This window comes from Bacillus rossius, chromosome 1 (assembly GCF_032445375.1).
Source record: "Bacillus rossius redtenbacheri isolate Brsri chromosome 1, Brsri_v3, whole genome shotgun sequence".
Taxonomy (NCBI): domain Eukaryota; kingdom Metazoa; phylum Arthropoda; class Insecta; order Phasmatodea; family Bacillidae; genus Bacillus; species Bacillus rossius.
In genome coordinates this window covers 73874488-73894100 of record NC_086330.1, presented here as the reverse complement: position 1 = coordinate 73894100, position 19613 = coordinate 73874488, and the positions used below count along the sequence as shown (strand labels likewise).

Here is a 19613-nt window from a genome sequence, read left to right as displayed (position 1 = left end):
ATAAGGCTATCTTTTGAATACTGAAATTTTAATACCACTGATAAAAAAAAATGTTCTCATTTAAATTACCATGAGGAACAGACATACAAACTCATATCATGACACTATAAGACCATTCGTAGTTCTGTGACACACTGTAAAATATTCTAATAAAATGTAGAATATAATTAGTTGCAATCAATACTTTCTTCTATAAATTCACAGAAAATAACTATTGTTGAAGGGTAATTTTTCCACTTAAATTTAAATTCAAAATTCAAAACTGATGAATTTGAAGTTTATTTGGTCTAATTGTGTTTTTCTTTGTAATCTACCTAACCTATCATCATTCCCCAAGATATTTATCTTTTGATATGAAAAAAATAAATAACATGTATTGATTTGGAAAACATTTTTCATGAAGAAAACATTTAAAGGGTTGAATGTTTTAACACAATATGTAATTTTTTTTATTTATTTTTATTTCTTGCACATATTATTTTGTGCCCTATGACCTATGAGACAAAAATTGGGATTTTAGGGGTAGATTTGAAGTAGGTACTCTTTGTGATTGGAATTTGAGACATTTGGAATTGGTCCCATCACTAGTAGTAACAAGGAATTTTGTCAAGTGTGATCAGAAACTGTTCTTGTGAATGTTCCATGTTGTTTTTACCCAATGTCGTGGCCTTAATAAGTATAATTATTTGTTTTAGCTTGTGTTTGTTTCTTTACGTGAGATGAATGTAGCAGCTGATTAGCAATTAGATATTTTTGACTGAAGTTGCAAAGTTACAAAGTGTGGTTTTATTATTATAATGTGTGAGTGTACAACAAATAACAGGAGACTGTATGCCAAAAAAAAAATTGTATGTAAATAGCTTTGTTATATTTATTGAAATATATATAAAGTTTATAAAATATACAAATCTTTGTGTTTTGATTGTAAACATATATAATCCACTTGAAACATTGTATGCTCAAAGGCAAGCATGTTAAGATCAGATGAGAAATAATTAGATTATATCAATCTTTTAAGTTTATCATAGCTTGAATTTTTTGATACGGTTTTAAACTGATTATCCACACACAAATCAACATATGACCTTGATTTTTGTAGTGTTTATTTATTTTATATAAATAATCAGCTTTCTATCAATAAGACACTTAATTTCCATTATCTTAGAAAATTAATTCATGCTTGCCCTGTGCAATCACATTTGTAAAAAATAAAACATTATACATTAGTTTTCATAAAAATATATAACAATATATCATGACAATATGACTTCATCTAAAAGGGTAAGATTGCCTGGATGCAAGAATATTTTTCAAGCATTCTCCAACTGCACATGCTGCTTTTCTCTTGTCATATTTTCTTTTGCTATTAGGTACATTTTCAGTCACAAAAAGAAAGTTTTTAGCACATGAGGTAGGTTGTAAAAATTAACTTTCAAGTATAAATTTTCCCATTTTATAAGTTACTGTATGTTAACATTGTCCCCAAACCTTATTTTCAAAACTATTTTATTCTGTTATGAAGTGATCACACATACAAAATAAAGATTTATTGATGTCATAAATATTATATTAAGGTCGAAAAGTTCCACTGCAAAATATTGCTGTATTTAAAATTTAAAGCATTACTGAGAGGTCAAAATAATTGTGTTCCGTTGCTAAGTTTGAAAACACTTTCAATGTGGAAGTTAAAAGCACCATATTTTGGTGTGTCTATGTGCCCTTCCAGTATCGAATCAGTAAAAAATTATAAAAAGATTTTTTTTTTGAACCTGAATATCTGAATGTAATTTATAAAATTTAATGTGCAATTGCTTTTTTTTTTTAAGTGGCCTGCCTAGTCAGGGATGTATTTGTGTTAGTGAGGCGTGTTAAGTGCGACGCTTACTGGTGCTTGCTTCTAGCACGGTGTCGCCTCTAAGAGCAAGGCTGAGGACTGGCGTGCAGTCTTCTCGTCGTACATTGGACAAATATGAGATTTGATTGGTAACTATAACATTATATGACAGAGAAATGAAGATAAAGGTGTAATACAAGTTCCTCGAGTGCTTTCAAGAATCTGTACCGTGTGTTTCATGTCTAAAAATTATTCTGAAAACAAGCGCTTAACAATTTTAACTATTCTTAAAATACAGTTTAAAAACAAAATACAGAAACAGAACTACTCTTTTGCCCTCAGCATTATCCTTAATGCTTTTCGTAAACAGACCCCCACTCTGATATTTTGAACAGTTTTTAAAAATTGTGTGGTATTTCCCGAAGCTCTGCACACTGTATGTGTTCTGGGGTAGGCGGAGACCTTAACTAGTGTTCGTGATCGCTACTCAGTCATCTGACCCCAGACAAGTCCTGTCAAATTATCTATGTAACTAGCATCCTACTTCCTTGTCTTGACTTCATTGAAACCTGCGTGTATTATAAAACATGCCCAATTAATCTATAACTTCATCAATTACTGTAACAGATTTTTACTTTGTTTACATGCTCCTGTACATTTATGTTCGTTACCACATCTAGCAATGCATTTATAGTAAGTATTCCATTTGAAATGACAGTGTAAAAACTTTTTTTTTGTTCTAGTATACCTGCTGTACAATTCATACTTGAATTATAGAGATTCACTGGACAGTCATTGTCACAAAAGACCATGTGTAGTCAAGATGGTGTTACAGCAGGATTATAGTCTTTATCTTGCAAGTAGGCCTATAGGCACTTACAAAAACCTTACCAGGTTAAAGTTTAGTTACTTAAACTTATGAAAAAACTCCTCAAGTAGAAGCAGTTTATTTGTTTGATGAGATCTTAGAAAATATTGACCAAATAATGTAGTGATAAAATTAAATAGAAGTATTTTATTCACAATGAAGATGAAAATTAGTTAATTAGCAATAGATGCAACATAAAAACTTTTTTTTATCATGTTGCTCTTTCAAAATTTGTAAGAAAATATACTATGTAGTTTGGAAACTAAATAGTTAATTCAACATGTCAAGAGTAAACAGAGGTAAACCTATGGGTTAGGTTTTCGCATTTAACATTGTATGGACTAGATATACACTGACTAGGCCAGGTATATTATAATTATAAACTTTTTGTTAGTAATATAAAATATCTCATATGTATATCTCCCAAAAACTTTAAACAAGCTGTTATATATAGTAGTCAAATGCAGGTACACCAATCCCTCACTTAGCACGTCTTCAGATTGCACGGATTCATTTAACGCAATGTTAATTTTATTGCCCCAGTCTTGAATAGCACGTCTGTAAATTTCAGTTAGCGCGAAATCTCCCCAGGCAAAAAAAAAAGTAGGGCACGACGCCACGAAGTCTGTATCAACTTTTGTAAACAACAGATGTTCCGTGGGATACAGTTAGTCAAACAAGGGGGGAAGAGATGCACGCGCAGGTCTGACTACGCTATCGGCTGTTGTACAAACATAAGCTATGGCAAGTTAAATCGCGACTATGAAGTGTAAAGGACCAAATTTTTTTCCGTCCGCGCATATGCCGCCGTGCTGTACCGTTGTCGCCTGGCCACAGACCGGGCCGTGAACTCAGTCTAGCCAGTAGCAGGGAATTCACACAAACAAAAGCAGCCTCTGCCCCATTCAGATGCCGGTAGCTGTACATACTTGATCACTCATTATCATAATGCACTGTGTTCAAGTATTTGAGACAAAAATAGAAGTATTATGGCGCACAGTTTGACATGAAGGCCACGCTTATGTTGGTCGCACTTTAGTTTTAAGCAAGTCAACTGTGCGCACAATTTTATTTTAAAGACTTTTTAAACGTTATAACATTTATCTGTCTGCGTCGCCGCGGTGTACCATTTATAAAAATGTAGCCAGCGCTAGTTGGCATCATTCATGTTTGGCTATGTTGCTTCCCGTATAGAGCGCGCACACATAGTCGAATATCGATATTGATATCTCGCCGATTGCATGCAACGTGCGCTCTCTGTCTTGTGCCGAGTTTACTACATTTGATAGCCCTCACTATTTCGTGGTATGTATTACGACAATAGTTATATGTTAGTTCAGGCTCGCATTTGGGTCACAGATTTTGATTTTCTATTTAAAGTTGAAGAAAGGTTTTTGTTGCATGATTTATTCATTTAAATTGTTTGGCGGCGTGCTTTTTTTATACTCTACTTTTTAAATAAATGTACTTTCCATGAATGGGTTATTTTTTATGAATAAATTTACCTATCAACAATTTTCTTTTGCATAAAATTCTCATCCCTACTTTTGTAACTTGATCGTATTATAAATTGTGCGACGATTATGCGATAAGACATGATAAGCACTTTAATTTTTGAATAATTAAAATGTAAGTATCCGGACAGTAATATCGGTTTCACTGTCAGTAAAGAATGGTTTGGAAAGATACGCAACGTGAGTTGACAGGCAAGTCAGCCAGTCGAGTGACGATAAAGTACATAACCACGTATCTCGCATTACGCAGTGTCGTATTTGTCATACAAAGTGCGATAGGAGGCATATAAAGATTAATGGTGTGACATATTTATCGTTGAGTGTTATTCTAATGCATTTATATTATGTGAAGTATATTTTCCTAGACAATTTTGGAACACTTTAATTAAATAAGCCTTGCTACTTATGGAAACTAATGCTTCAGAATACGCGATTTCGAATAACACGAGCATTTTTAGGAAATAATTAGTCGTGCTAAGTGAGGGATAGGTGCACTTCCAACTGCAGATGTACACTTTCTTGAAAGTACCTTCTACAATAAAACCCTTTTAAAGCATTTATAAAATGACTATAAAAAATTTGTTTTCACTTACCAGTGAAACTCAACAAAATATTGAAATCACTCATATGATTGTACACTAAATGCATAATTCCATATGCTTATAAGTGGAACACATTTTGGAAACTGATTAAATATGTTTCACAGTATGTTTTCTCCAGTACCAACATCCTCCATTACAATTATGACATGAACACAAACAGTGATTGGGACAGAATGTGCTGTCAGGGTTAAGGGAGCGACCGCTCTCGTTTCTCAGTGAGTTTCTGGAAGGCCGTCTCCAGCACAGCGACGGTAAAGTCTGCATCTTCCTTCGTGACACACATGGGAGGCTTGATCCGGAACACCTGTGCACAGCATTGCTGCGTCGTCATCACCACTCCTCGCCCACCACAGCACATGCGTTCCTAGAGCTTTAGTAAACATGTCTAGGGGTCGAGTGCAGATTTACTCCCTTCCAAAACAGGACACTAAATCTTGAAACTGAGTTTATTCCTTTCTTGTTGCTATGCATGAACAAGTAGCAATGAAATTTAAGAAAACAACACAACTGAAAGTTAAAACACAAAATAATCTGAGATGTTATGATTATAATTTTTTATCAAGGTGATTAGGTAGTAGGTACTAAGTTAATAGGTATTAATAAAGGTTTTATTTTTTGTGTACTAATAGTTGAGATGATACCATTATTTCAATACTAAATACATTTTTGAGCTGATAACCTATATACTTGATACGTAAGTAAAGTAAAGACAGATGTTATTGATTTTAAATAACAATTTTGTTTGTACCTGAACAAAATTTAAATAAAATACTTAATCTAGTGTAGTAATAAAGAAATAGGAACAGATTATTATCCACACAAATATGACTTGTACATTAAAAATAACACAATTTTTATTACTGTTATCAGTGTCAAAATTGTTCTACACAGTTTTGAATTTTTATTTATAACAAAAAGCATTTAAACTCTTTCTAAATTGGGTTTATTACTTATATTCTCAGCAAGTCTAGCTATGCTGATCTATTGTTTAGACTCAACAGTAGCTGTGGAAGGCTCTGGTACTTCCTGGCTAGCTGGGGCAGGCAGGTTGATGCTTCCAGTGTAACAAATATCAGAGGTTCAGATCAACACAATAAATATGATTCTATAGATATCACAGAGTATGAATGTAGTAAGTGTATCAAAAGTCCCATGCCTACTAATTGTGCATGGAACAGCTGCTCTGTGATTTTAATTAGGGGTTTGAGCACATTAGATAATAATTTCAAATTCAAATTGAATAATTTGATATTCAGTTAGACATTTAAAGTGGAATAATTTTTTGAATAATTAGTAACTGGTAAATACAGAAAGAGGGACTAATTTACAAAAATTTAAATGAAAAGTGTGTAACATACTAACCTGTATGAATCCAAGTTTATTTATTCAGGAATTATGATTTGTTTTCTGCAGTTCAGCACATGCATGCTTTTTATATATGTATAATAATATAATAAATAATCTGTGATAAAGCTATTTAAGTTACTCTCTTTTTAATTTTAGTGTATTTCTATGACTCATGTCAAGTGTGAAAAACATAGTTTCACTGTACGCTTAAATTTTATAAGAGAAATATTTGATATTTTATTTGAGTAGTAGGAAATAGTTCCTTCTGCAATAGACACGCAGGGTGAGGATTGAGGATTTGCTAAACATAACAACATATAGTTGCTCCACAGGTGTCATCATATATTTAAATAACACGTGGCTAGAAGCTGGTGTTCTTCTCTGCGTTTATTTTGTCGTCTACTGGTGATGTCACATTTCGTGGCCCTGGTAGGTGGGCCTGATGTCAGGAGCGCTGGAATTATTTTTATTAAAAATCCAAATGCGGTGGCTCGGGATGGAACTGAGGGAGTTGGCAGGCAGACCTTGGCCCCCATGCTATTGGGTCAGTTGAGAATGGATGTTTACAATAAAAGTATCATTCTTGCTTTGATATGAAAATTTAAAAAATATATATATTAATTGCATCACCAGGGACACAAAACACAAGCGATATGGTGACAAATCATGCAGCATACACGAGAGAGATTTAATTAACAAGACAAGAAACCATAAGAATTTATGGGTAAAATAAATAAAATGGGCTTTCGTATTGTCGGCTCGGGCAAGACTCGACCCATGCCGAGAGAAAATGAGTCCGCACTACGTATGTACGGCCGTACGCATGCAAGCCCAACACTTGCCAGAGCCCAGCTGTTCAGACGAACATAGACAGGAGAGCACCATAAAAACCCCACGAGAACTGATAACAAAAGTATATTGCTGAAATAAATACCTCACTACCTGTCGCAATGTTTAGCATATCCGGGGAATCGTCACCCTGTGCGCCTGGCGACTACTGAACAGGGATCGCAGAAGCCTGAAGCTGGCTCACGTTGCCGGAGAGGCCGCCTCGCCCCAGCAGCAGCCCCATGTCCTTGCAGTCCTCCCAGACGTCGACGAAGCTCTTGGCAGGCAGCGGGCGCCTGCTGCGCCTGTCCTCCACCAGCTCCACGCCCGCCATGAGGCCCTTGCCTCGCACGTCACCCACGCACTGGTACCGGTCCCGCAGGTCCGCCAGACGCCGGAGCAGGTGCGTGCCCACCTCGTGGCTCCTCTGCTGCGTCTCCTCCTCCTCTATAACCTGCCGTCCCCTCCCCCGTTGCTTAAGAGGCCACTCCAGTGTTTCAGGGGCACTACGCAACCCGCGTTAACCTAAACAAGATTCAATGCTATTTTCCTTTTGCTTATAACTTATGAACTAATACAGATTTTGAAATGATGCTTGCTTGATATGTAAGACAACGATGCTCTTATGGTTCAAACCTAGACAGTACACTTGTGCATATTAGTAAAGATTAGTACATATAAAACCATAATTTATGCACGTTTTTGAAGAAAGGGGCTTTGATCAGAGCATCGTTGCCTTACATATCAAGCAAGCATCATTTCGAAATCTGTATTAGTTAATTAGTTATAAGCAAAATGAAAATAGCATTGAATCTTATGAGGTTAACACAGGTTGCGTAGTGCCCCTGAAACACTGGAGTGGCCTCTTAATGTACTATTCCTCTAACCTCCGTGCGACTGAAGTGAAACTTCTTGCTTATTAGGTACAGCTGGAGATAAATTATTCATACAGCAACAAAATTAAGCAACAACTAGAGAACTAGCAAATGAAAGTGTTGTACTTGATTGTGGTATTTCGGCGTTAAGTTACATTTAAGAAACACAAATTCATTCGTTGTTATTTTGGCGTTGTGGTAACGACCCAACAAAATCTATAAAACACTGACCAACTAATCATCATCGTCACACCATTTGAAAATGAATGTTTGTTTACATTTTTCCGCTTTTTGGCGCAATTTAAAATGCTTGTGCTGCCCCGTACAGCTGGGTGACGAAGTAGTATGGTTCGCCCGATAATCTGCTTGATACTACGACGCTGTTCCAACTATATGCCAGCGCCCCCGGCTGACGTGGTATGGCCACTCACGTAAGGCTGTTCCAAACACCGTTCGCCCAATCATCTGCTTGCTTTTGTATTTATTTGGTGTCGCTGTTTCAAGCTGACGCCAGTGCCCCGAGCGGTGTGCGTGGAATTTAAAACTTGGCCTGTTTGTCTTATCTATCCAAACATTATGCCGGAAAGGAAAATAAACGCCATAGTTTTGCGTATTTTTACAGTATATTTTTGGGTTTAACATTATAACGTGAGCGTGTGTAAGCTTTTGTTTGCTTTAGTGCATTTATGATTAAAGGCTAGCCTACAAATGATTTAGCACAGAAAATAGCACACGCACTCACACAGGGCACACGCACAGCACAGAACTTCAACCTACAATTAAATAACACACGCACAGAGAAATCGGAAGTTTATACAAAATATTTACGAAAATTAAAGGAAGTGCAGCGAAGGAAAAATTGTGTACATGTATTGGTAGCCTTGTCAGAGGAAAACAGCTGATATATGTATTTATTTGTTTTGCGCGCGCTATGTGAGATGAATGGAAAGGAAAATAATTTGGTTTAAGTTAGCAAAAATCACAATTTCCCCCCAAGGCCTCTGAACAATCGTACACTTCTAACCTTAAACAGAGTATCCTTCGAAGGGGTACGATGTTACAGACCTTTACATTGTATGGCATGTTTACGTATTTAACACTTTTTTCTGCACAGAAACTTTCTATCTGTAGTTCTAAAATGCTATAAAAATTGTAACTATATAACTAAAAAATGTAAACAACACTAAATGAAAATATGTCATTTTGGCGCCATTAAGGTAAACTGGCATAAAAATAATGTGAAACACTGAATTAAAATATATGACGCCTTGCAAGGTAATTCTATACATTTACAGAATACTTATAGTTGATATGAACTCCTTGTTCGCACAAGGCATCAACGATCGCCTGCCACACATTTTTCTTGGCTTCATTTTTGAACTTTGCCAGGGTTTTATCAAATAAAATTGGGGTAAATATGTAGAGTAGCTGTATTTGCGAAAAAAAAAATGTTAAAAATCAGAAAATACTTTTATTCTATGCTCTTTAACTTCCTCTTTTCATTAAACCCAGCGGAGATAAGAAACTCCAAATACTTTAGGAGATATCGAATTTTTTAATTTTCATCACAATGCCTGTGTATTCATGCGGCATTCAAAATTGTTTCTTGTTTACGAGTATGAAATTTTTTTTTCTTGCGACGTTCACCATTGTTTACCCGCCTCTAACTTAGGTGAGGTTTTAACGTTTCAAATTATTTGTTATTTGGATTATGTTGCACAAGTAATAAATTTAAAAAAAAAAATTACGTGAGTTCCTACTGTTCATTCTTTGTCCCGGTTTGTTTTGATTTGATTTTTTATTTCATTCAATAAACCATACAATGGTATAGAATATGTCAAAAAAAATACAAATAAACATAAATACAAACACATAAACAGGTACAAGAACAGTATTAAAAGCATTACAAAATTAAAATAATATAATATAACAGCTGCTCTTCCATGAATAAGCACCTATTATATATTATATATAAAAGAAATTATATATAAAAGAAAAGTCATACATAAAAAAAATTACGAAGCTACCTCCTGTTCATAATCGTCTATATTATAAAAAGCCTTATGTGCTAAATAAAGAAATAATTCATTTTTAAATAAATTATATTGGTACATATTTTTTATAACTGATGGTAATTTATTGAATAATCTAATACCAAGGTCAGGTCAGTTACATTATAAATACTTTAAAACTAAACAATCATTAAAATGAATTAATATTATTTTTAATGTCCGCTTAGTTTGACAGTATTTATAATGTAACTGACGTGACCTAATCGACCATTTAAATTAATTAAGCATTCACGAACACACGGCAAAATAAAAAAAATGCGACGTTCGAATGATAGTACAGGTCTTGTATTGCAAAATAAAAACGGCGAAATCTCCTAAAGTATTTGGAATTTCTTATCTCCGCCAGGGTTAATGAAAAGAGGAAGTAAAAGAGCATATAATAAAAATATTTTCGGATTTTTAACATTTTTTTTTCCCGCAAATTCCGCTACACTACATATTTACCAAAATTGGTTTGCTTTCAACCAGGCAAACTAAACATATGTCGAAATTAGTCTCTTCATTCATGTTGTAATTGAAGGAGACTATTTAACTTCCCGCGCATAATATCAAAACAATAATGTACAAGTCTAGTCAAATTACGTACGCATTTAACATTTACAATTGTGCATGACCTCGGTGGTAAGCGAGTTTTCATTGGTCAGCGAGCAGCGCACAGCGCACACGCACAGAGAATATTAAAAGTTGGTCAACTTTCTGTGCGTCGATCCTGTGCTATTTTCCCGTGCGTATGCTGTGCTCGAGTGTAGGTGGCGCAATTCAAAAACTTCGTTTCTATTTTCTGTGCGTGTGCTATTTTCTGTGCTAAATCATTTGTAGGCTAGCCTTAATGTTCAGTGGCGGCCATGTTGCGGTGTTTGTTTACCAGTGACGAGACAAATCTTTTACCCAGTATTTAAATTTCCCGTAAAAACATTGCGATTTCGCGTTTTAATACTAAATTTCGTGGAAAAAACGCTGTTTTGTGGCGATTTCGGGTAAAAACTGTATTTTACGGTGATTTCGCGTTTATTGTCATTTAATCACGATCGCGAAAAGAATAGGCCCCTTCTAATACGCAGTGATAATTTTTTTATAAATAATTTTTGTACTTTGACTTGTGTATAACATCGACCGAAGTTTTAGATATTGTTTATTTGGGGAAATATGACTGTTATATATGCGTCTAGTCACTCAAAGAGTCGTTAAATAATTGTATCTGACAGATTTGCATTGTTGTGAAATGATTTTTTTTGCTACATGCGGGAATCGACTTTTATCATTGATTCTCGATTATCGATTATTTAAGTAGAATCGGTAGGTATCGATGAAATTGGGAATCGGTTTTCCCATCCCTAGTTATTATGGATTAGTCTATGAACTGAACCGGTAACAGTTAGCAAGTTTAAATTAACTGAATTCCAGGTACTCCGAACATTGTGGAGAACAAACTGTTTCATATTTGACCCTGTCTTGACAGAAGGAAAAGCATGTGGCAAGAATTAAAGTGTTCCATAATCTGGAATTCACTTTATTTATAGATAGTGATGGACGGTCAGTAAGTAAAAGACTTGGATATTTCCCACATTTCAGGACCAGTGTAACTTGACTTGATGTAAGTTTTTGGACATATGTCATTGCTAAGAACTTTTTCTGTTGAAGAAAACTAAAAAATAAATAAATAAATAAAACCAAAAAAAGACAAAAACACAAAACACAAAATTAAGCAAAAAATTGCTGTTGTCAACAAGGATATAAACACCACAAAATATTCTGTAACAGGAATATGGTCAACAAAACAAAGAAAAACAAAGAAAAATGTACTAAGAGAATGGGAAAAAAAAAAAAAAACACAAATGATGACGACACAGAAATATTGAACCCAAAAAATTCAGCACAACGGTTGAAACGAAACAAAAACACGACAAAACAGTGTGACGTGACCCTCCACGGCCGTGCTGCAAAAGTGAATCCACAGCACGGTCGCGCTGGTCTGTCCTCGGAGAGTCACGCACCTGCAACACGGCCAGCCCCACGGCAGACGCCACAGGGTTGCCGCCGAACGTACTGAAGTGCAGCGCCTGCTCTGCCTTGCTGGCGATCTCGGGCGTAGTGATGACCGCGGCCATGGGGAAGCCATTGCCCATGCCCTTGGCCATGGTCACGATGTCCGGTTCCACGCCGTGCATCTCGAAGCCCCAGAAGTGTTCACCCGTCCGTCCGAACCCCGTCTGTACCTGCCACGGCACAGACATGGGGCGCTCACTCTCCACACCGTTGCAGGGTTAGAGCAGGGTTGGCCAATCACTGGGCCAAAACACACTATCATGCCATTAGGCCTCTGTACGTGTGCTGCAGCACACTGGATGCCACCAGGCTTCTTTAGAAGTGTCGCGGCACCATGGCATGTTGTCAGACCTCTGTACGTGTGCTGCAGTTCACTGGCATGCTGTCAGGCCTTTGTAGGTGTACTGTAGGATTTTGATTAGTAATTGAGTGCAAATTCTAATAAATTTTGAGGCATAATATAAAAAAAAAATTGTAAAAAATGAAGCAAAATTATATGTAGTTTGCTGCTGATTTTAGTAATCAATACATAGGTTAGAGAATGATTGTGTAGTATTTTATTACAAATATTTTAAGGTAAGTAGTGTTTAAAGTAGTGATGGACCAATATAATCTTAAAAAACTAAAATTATTAAGTATTTTAAGATTTTTTATATTTGAGAAAAAAGATATTTAGGAATATATTGGACAAAGTTAAATAACACTGACAACCTGTTAAGTCTTATTATTACGACTGCCTAATATATCTGTATTTGTACTTTTATTATATAAAGGTATAAATAATATTAATATTTTCTTTCTTGTACATTATTGAATTTCTGACCTTTGAGACCAAGATTCAGAAACAAGGTGCAGATTCGAGGTACTCTAGGTGATTTGATTTCAATATTTGAATTACAGAAAATTGGAATTAGACCCATCGGCCATCACTAGTTAAAAGTGAATACTACTCTGATCTCCTGGCATCACAATCACACCAAACCAAACTGAAGCGCCATTTGTAAATTTATTTTTATTTATTTATTTAAAATTGTGACATGTCTACCAACAGCTAAGGCCATAGTGGTAGACACCATACATATATACAAAGAGGTTACAAAGACACATGGACAAACAAATACAAACTGGACAACAATAAAAAAAAAACCGTAAAGAAACATAAATATATAATACAAATATCACGGAAACTAAAATACAATGAAGTCAAAAAATATAATAAAATATTAGAAGTTAGATAAGATGTTCTTGAGGCAAATTTTTTTGTTGGTTTGATCAAAATGATTAACAAGTTTGTTGTAATTAGAAATCACTCTATATAATAGATCATTCCTTTTATTGAAAGTACATAAAAAAGGTGGTTTGCGACAATTAAAGGAAGAAATTTTAATACCGGTTGATTCTAGGACATAAGGACAATTAAGGTAATTATAATAACAATTATGAATAAATAGAGCATCAAGAACATTTCTTCTATCCTTAAGTGAACCTAGAAGACTATTTAAGTTGATTGAACTATTGGTTTTTTGTATTATATAGTGGCCAAGTTTCATTTGAATTTTGTCCAATTTCCCAATGTCAGTTAAATTTTAATTATTCCAAATAATAGAGCCATATTCAAGTGTAGATCTGATTAAAGACATAAATAAGGATAATATTGAATCAATATTAGTAGAATGAAAGGTGATGTACTTGATGAGACCAAGAATTCTATTAGAGTTGACGTCAGCCGGGGCTTCGCCCCATGAGCCTAGTCAGTCTCCGTTTCCTCAACATCCCCCTCCCCTTCCCTGGCATTTGTACCGCCATGTACGTAGTCGTGTGTTTGAATTGCGCGCCACGAACACCACAAGAGGGCGCTTAGAGGCAGTGCGGCGACCCCCTAATTTGCTAAGTGGAATGTTATTTGTAAACCTTTTTATTTTTTATTCATCTTTGCCCCAGTGTTTGTGCAGTTTACTTGTGTATTCTTTAATTTAAATATGTTACTTGAAAGAACCACAGACGTTGCCCAGGCGGACCCGAATAGGCACGGACTTGGACGAGAGTAGGAATGTTTTATTTAAATTATCATTAACTAAGTAAATATTAACAAACTTTAAACTGCCAGTAATTTTTATGTATTTTTTAATGTTGATCTGTAATTTACTTAACTTTCGCCGGGGCACGGAATCCTAGGATGTAATAACGGTAATCGTGTTGGCGCGGAGGCGCCATGTTGGTCGAGACGAGCAGAGCTCTCACCCCAGTCCATCTTCATCACTGACCGAGAGCAGACGCGCCAGCACCCCGGGGACCTCAACCGTTGTGAACCACTGATCAAGTAATTCTATAGCGTAATTATTCTTAAATCCTTTTTCGTTCGTTAATCCTCGGGGCAGCTCTCGGTCAGCGGGCTGTATTAATAATTGTTTGGCTCAGTCGAGTTTCTTTTGACCATCGTGTAATAAGTATACTTCATAGCATGGCCACGTGTGTGGACCATGCCTTCACTTAAGTCGATTCGTGCCTCAGGCTTTTTAACCGTGTAAAGTGTAACGTGCGTGGAGGGAAGCGTGTTAGTGAAATTAAATCTGGGTATAAATATAAACTGAGTATTTTATTTAACCACGTGGTGAGTGAGCCTACTTAGCCTAGGAGTGTGGCGTGCCCGACGCCTAGAGCGGGCCAGGTCTGGATAGGTAGGGTAGAAAGGGCTGGTAACTCGTCCCCACTTGGGCTACGTCACGCCCTGAGAGAGAGACTCCGCCGGGTCCACGTGCCCTTACACGTGGTGGCGCCCATACTTAACATCTTAAAATCACCGGGAACGTGCGCTCAGCCCTCAATTGGCGCCCAAGAGCGTGGGGCGAGTTACATCTTCCGCGAAAACCAGACCTGTACGAGCGTGTGAGATAGGCGGTTGTTACGCGGAGCGCGCGGAACTAAAGTTCGCGCCGGAACTATTGTTCGCGCGGAGCGCATAGCGGGACTCTGGCGCGCCGGCCACGTGACCAGCCGGGCGCGCGCTTCCAGGAATTCGCTGCGAGCAGCCAGGTGGCCGCATTCCTCGCGACAACAGCAACTGGGCGCAGGCAGTGAGTGTGTGTACCGCCATCCGCATCGCGTCGCGTAGCGCGGGGAAGAGAGGCAATCGACCGGCCTCACCACCACACGACCATGTCGGACAATCACGGACTTGGCAAAAACCCGGGCGCGATTAAGGCAAGTGAGTTGTTTAAAAAGAATAGCTTATATTGCGTTATGTGCGCGCGACCGCGCCAGGTGAGCGGTACGGCAGTTTCTTCGTGGACGGACACGTGCGAGTGCGTAGGGCAGTATGAAGTGCAGCCGAACCACGAGCAGGCAGAACGGGCGGATCAGTTTGAGGCGGGACACGGGAAGTGCACGGACGCGGAGTGTGAGGGCAAGACGCGGGAGGGAGGCTAGTGCCGGAACTGTCGCGCGTTCAAGCACACGGCGTGTTTCGCGAAGTCCGAGATAATCTCCTTTCAAGACGGGTGGTACACGTGCCAGTGGTGCCACCACGTGAGAAGAGCGGGCCCGTCAGGCCGCAGCCCGGTGAGGGACGCCGCCGACACACCACGGGGCAGGGTACCTCTCATAGGACACGTAGAACTACCGGAATTTGCGGGCAGAACCAGCGATGATCCGCGGAGATTTGTGCACACGTGTCGGGAACGCCTGAATCGCTACGGAGTGCCGGAGTGTGAGTGGGCGAACAGGGTGGCAGATCGTCCAGGAGTATGACATGCCGTGGACCGAGTTCGCGAGATTGTTCGAGGCCAGGTTCGCGGACGTGAAGGCAGAGATGAGAGTGCGGACGGAGCTGTATTGCCTCGAGCAAGGCGCGACGGAGGCGGCGGAGGCGTTTATCATGAAAAAAATACGCCTGTACAAGCGGCTGTTTCCCGGAGAAGAACCTGCCAGAGTGCTGGAGCGGGTAGTTGAGCTGATGCGCCCGGAATTTCGCCCGTATTTGCGCCCGATGACGCGGCGTCCGGCAGAGGAGTTCGTCCAACAGGCGCGCGTCTTAGAGCAGGACTTACGAGCTGTCAGACCGACCAAGATCCACGCCCTCCCGAGCACCAAGCAGGAAGACACGACGCCCGCCGACACCAAGGCGCTGGTGCCCTACACGGCACCCGCCCGAGACCAAGCTAGGCGCGACGAACCCGGACCGAGCGGCCACGCACCGCTGGCATGGCGGAGACGGACTACCGGCGGCAGCCCACCACCTCAGTGCCACACGTGTCCACCCGGCACATTCCATTGGCACGAGAACTGCCCGGTGAGGAACAAGTTCCGGCCTGACTTCGCGGCACAGCAGCCGTCGGGAAACGGACGGCAGGGGGCGGCGCGCTAAGACAGCCCACCTCCCCCGCCTCACCTAGCAGCAACAGACCAACGGCGGCGGGGCCCCTCCTGGGTCACGTGGGAGCGGCGGAGGCCGACCTGTTGCGTATCCCGGTGGTTGTCAACGGGCGCGCAGTCCACGCACTTGTTGACACCGCCGCCAGCCACAACTGTGTGGCGGCACGCGTGATTGGCCGTGACAACTTCGAGCACCACCCGGGCCAACTCCAGCTGGCTACCACGGGGGACGCCTGCTACACCCAGGGCGTCGCGACGCTGGAGGTGGACGTGCGGGACCAACGGTCCGTCACGACGGCACTGGTGGTGGAGCAGCTACGTGATGACATCATTCTGGGGCTACCCTGGCTCTACGAGCAGCACGCAGCCATCGACATCCGGGCCGGCTGCGTCCATGTCGGCACCCAGGGGCGGCGGACCATCCACGGGCTGGGTAAGCCTACTCCACCAGCAGTAAACCAGGTCAGTCTCGACGAGTTCCAACACGGGGTTCCCCCCCGAGTTCCGTGCTACCATCCAGCAGGTCCTCGACCACCAGTGTAATGTGTTTGCGTCCGCGGACCCGCTAAAACGTACCACCATAGCTGAGCATGCCATCCCGACCCATCCTCACGAGCCAATGTTTATCCTACCCGGTAGCTACGGCCACGTTGGTAAACAGACCATCCTAGACCAGGTTCAGGACATGTTACAGGACGGGATAATTGAGCCCAGCGAAAGTCCGTATAATTTCCAGGTCGTGTTGGCAGAAAAAAAAGACGGGAAACTACGCTTCTGTGTCAATTTCAAACCTATCAATAGAGTGACAATTAACGCCCCACCCCCCCTGTTGAACATAGCCGACACGCTTTCAGGCCTGGGTAACGCCAAGATATTTTCTTCCCTCGACCTAAAATCTGGGTATTGGCAGGTGCCGATACGTCCGGCGGACCGACACAAGACGGCGTTCACAGCCCCGGACGGGCGGAGATTTCAGTTTTGCGCGATGCCATTCGGCCTACAGGACGCCCCCGCTACCTTCCAAGGGATGATGACGCGGGTCTTAGACAACTACTCGGGCAAGTTTGCGGCCGCGTACCTGGACGACATAATTGTTTGGTCTCAGACGTGGGAAGAACACGCGCATCACTTAGCCTTAGTCTTGGAACGCCTGGCGAGCCATGACCTTACATGCAATCGCGAAAAATGCCACCTGGGGACCACAGAACTAGATTTCCTGGGCTTAGTGGTTAACGCGGACGGAAACCGACCCACGGAAAAACAACTGAATGTAATTATCAACAAAGAGCCCCCACGCACGCGCAAGCAACTGCAAAAGTTCTTGGGGCTAGCTAACTGGCTGCGAGCCTTCGTTCCGGAGTTCTCGGTAATAGCGGCGCCGATGACCGAACAGCTGTCACCCAAACGTCCGTTCAGGTGGACCGCGGAAGCCCAAAACGCTTTTGACGAATTAAAACGCAGATTTCAACAGTGCCACTTACTCGCGCGGCTGGACCCAGACAGACCCCTGATCGTACAAACAGACGCGAGTGAGAAGGGCATCGGGGCCATCCTGTTACAACTCGGCGACAACGGCGAGCCTCGGGTGATTGAATATGCAAGCGCCAAGTTCGGCGACGTCGAGCAGCGGTATAGTGTGATAGAGCGGGAGTGCTTAGGCGTGGTTTAGGCCCTTAGACGCTACCGCCCACACCTGGAGGGGCAGAAATTCGTGCTGAGAACTGACAGTCAATGTCTCAAATGGCTAGCCACGATGCAGGGGCGACGTTCAAAGCTGACGCGCTGGGCCATGCTCCTGCAGGCCTTAGATTTCGAAGTCGAGCATGTACCGGGAAAACAGAACGAACTGGCGGACGAGCTGTCGCGGAATCCGGACGTCACCGTCACAGCCTGTGACGACGCCGAGTGGGAGGAGCTTTTGCCACCATCCAGCGGACGCGTGCCCCGGACCCCGCACACCCCGACAACCCAAGCCGCATTGTGTGCCTTAAATCTTAACGTCACACCGACATTACCGCCAGGCGCGGAGCTTGATGACTTAGACGCCTACGTGCGAGCGACCCAACTCACGGACACAGACACACAGGAGATCGTGCGCCGTTGCGGGAGCGGAGAATGTGAAGGCTACCGTGTATTGGACGGGACCCTGCAGGCGCGGCCTAAGGGGACAGACAGCCAATGGCGGACATTCGCGCCAGCCACCACCCGCCGGGAGGTGTTTGACATGTACCACGTGAACAGGCTAGCCGGACACCCCGGCGCAGATCAGACGCGGCACGACCTTCGGGAACAGTTCTACTGGCCAGGGGTAAACAAGTTTGTAAGGGACTGCGTGAGGAGATGTAAACATTGCCAAAGGCACAAGGCGCGCCGCACCGATGGGACAGCCCAGCAGGTACCCAGGCAGCCCACAGAGCCATTTCATACAGTCACCCTAGACCTAATGGGACCATACCCCCGCTCGCCCCGAGGGAAAAGATTTTTGCTGGTGGTGACAGACTGCTACACGCGTTGGGTGGAGGCCTACCCCCTTGCGAACACCCGCGCCGGCACCATTGCACGCAGCCTGGAAACTGAGTTTTTTACTAGGTGGGGGTACCCCCGGGTCCTGTTGTCGGACAATGCAACCCAATTTGTCGGACGCCGGTGGGCGCAGCTGGGGAGAAAATGGCGAGTAATCCTACACACCACACCCGTGTACCACCCCCACGCGAACCCCACGGAACGACGCAACCAAGAGGTGAAGGTTCAATTGCGGCTGAGACTCGCGGACGACCACGCCCAATGGGACACGCACATCCCGGACATTCTGTACTGCATCCGGCGACGGGTGAACGCGGCGACTGGCGAAACACCAGCCACCATGGTCCAGGGGCGGAACCTCACCCTCCCCGGGGAATACCACGTGCGGCAACAACAAACGGACCCGGACGTAGAGAGCCCCGAAAGACGCCTGAGGCGATTGGCTGAGACGCACGAGAGGGCGCGACGTAACCAGGCAGCCTACCAAGCGCAACGCACACCCGAGACGACCCGCCCGCCCCCTGAACTGAAACCAGGCCAGCTGGTTTACGCGAGGCTCCACCCACTCTCCTCCAGCCGACGCAACTTCTGCGCCGGCCTGGCGCCAAGGTGGTTTGGCCCTGTGACGGTGGTCAAGGCGGGGCCCACGGCGGTCGTGATAAAGTTACCCTCAGGCCGGGCCGCGAAATATCACCGGGACGATGTACGCTTGGCACAGGAAGAGACGGAGACG

At 42.0% G+C, this 19613-nt stretch overlaps 1 protein-coding gene across 1 annotated transcript in view; it reads right to left on the bottom strand.

The window, feature by feature from the left end:
• Positions 1-853: 853 nt before the first annotated feature.
• Positions 854-19613, bottom strand: part of LOC134537734 (alanine--glyoxylate aminotransferase 2, mitochondrial) — a 42669-nt gene continuing 23909 nt past the window's right edge. The window contains exons 8-10 of the mRNA XM_063378489.1: positions 11935-12156; positions 7199-7447; positions 854-5122 (exon numbers count right to left, since the gene is read on the bottom strand). Of these exons, the coding sequence (XP_063234559.1) occupies positions 5006-5122; positions 7199-7447; positions 11935-12156 (588 nt within the window). The 3' untranslated portion in view covers positions 854-5005. The remainder of the gene's footprint in view (positions 5123-7198; positions 7448-11934; positions 12157-19613) is intronic.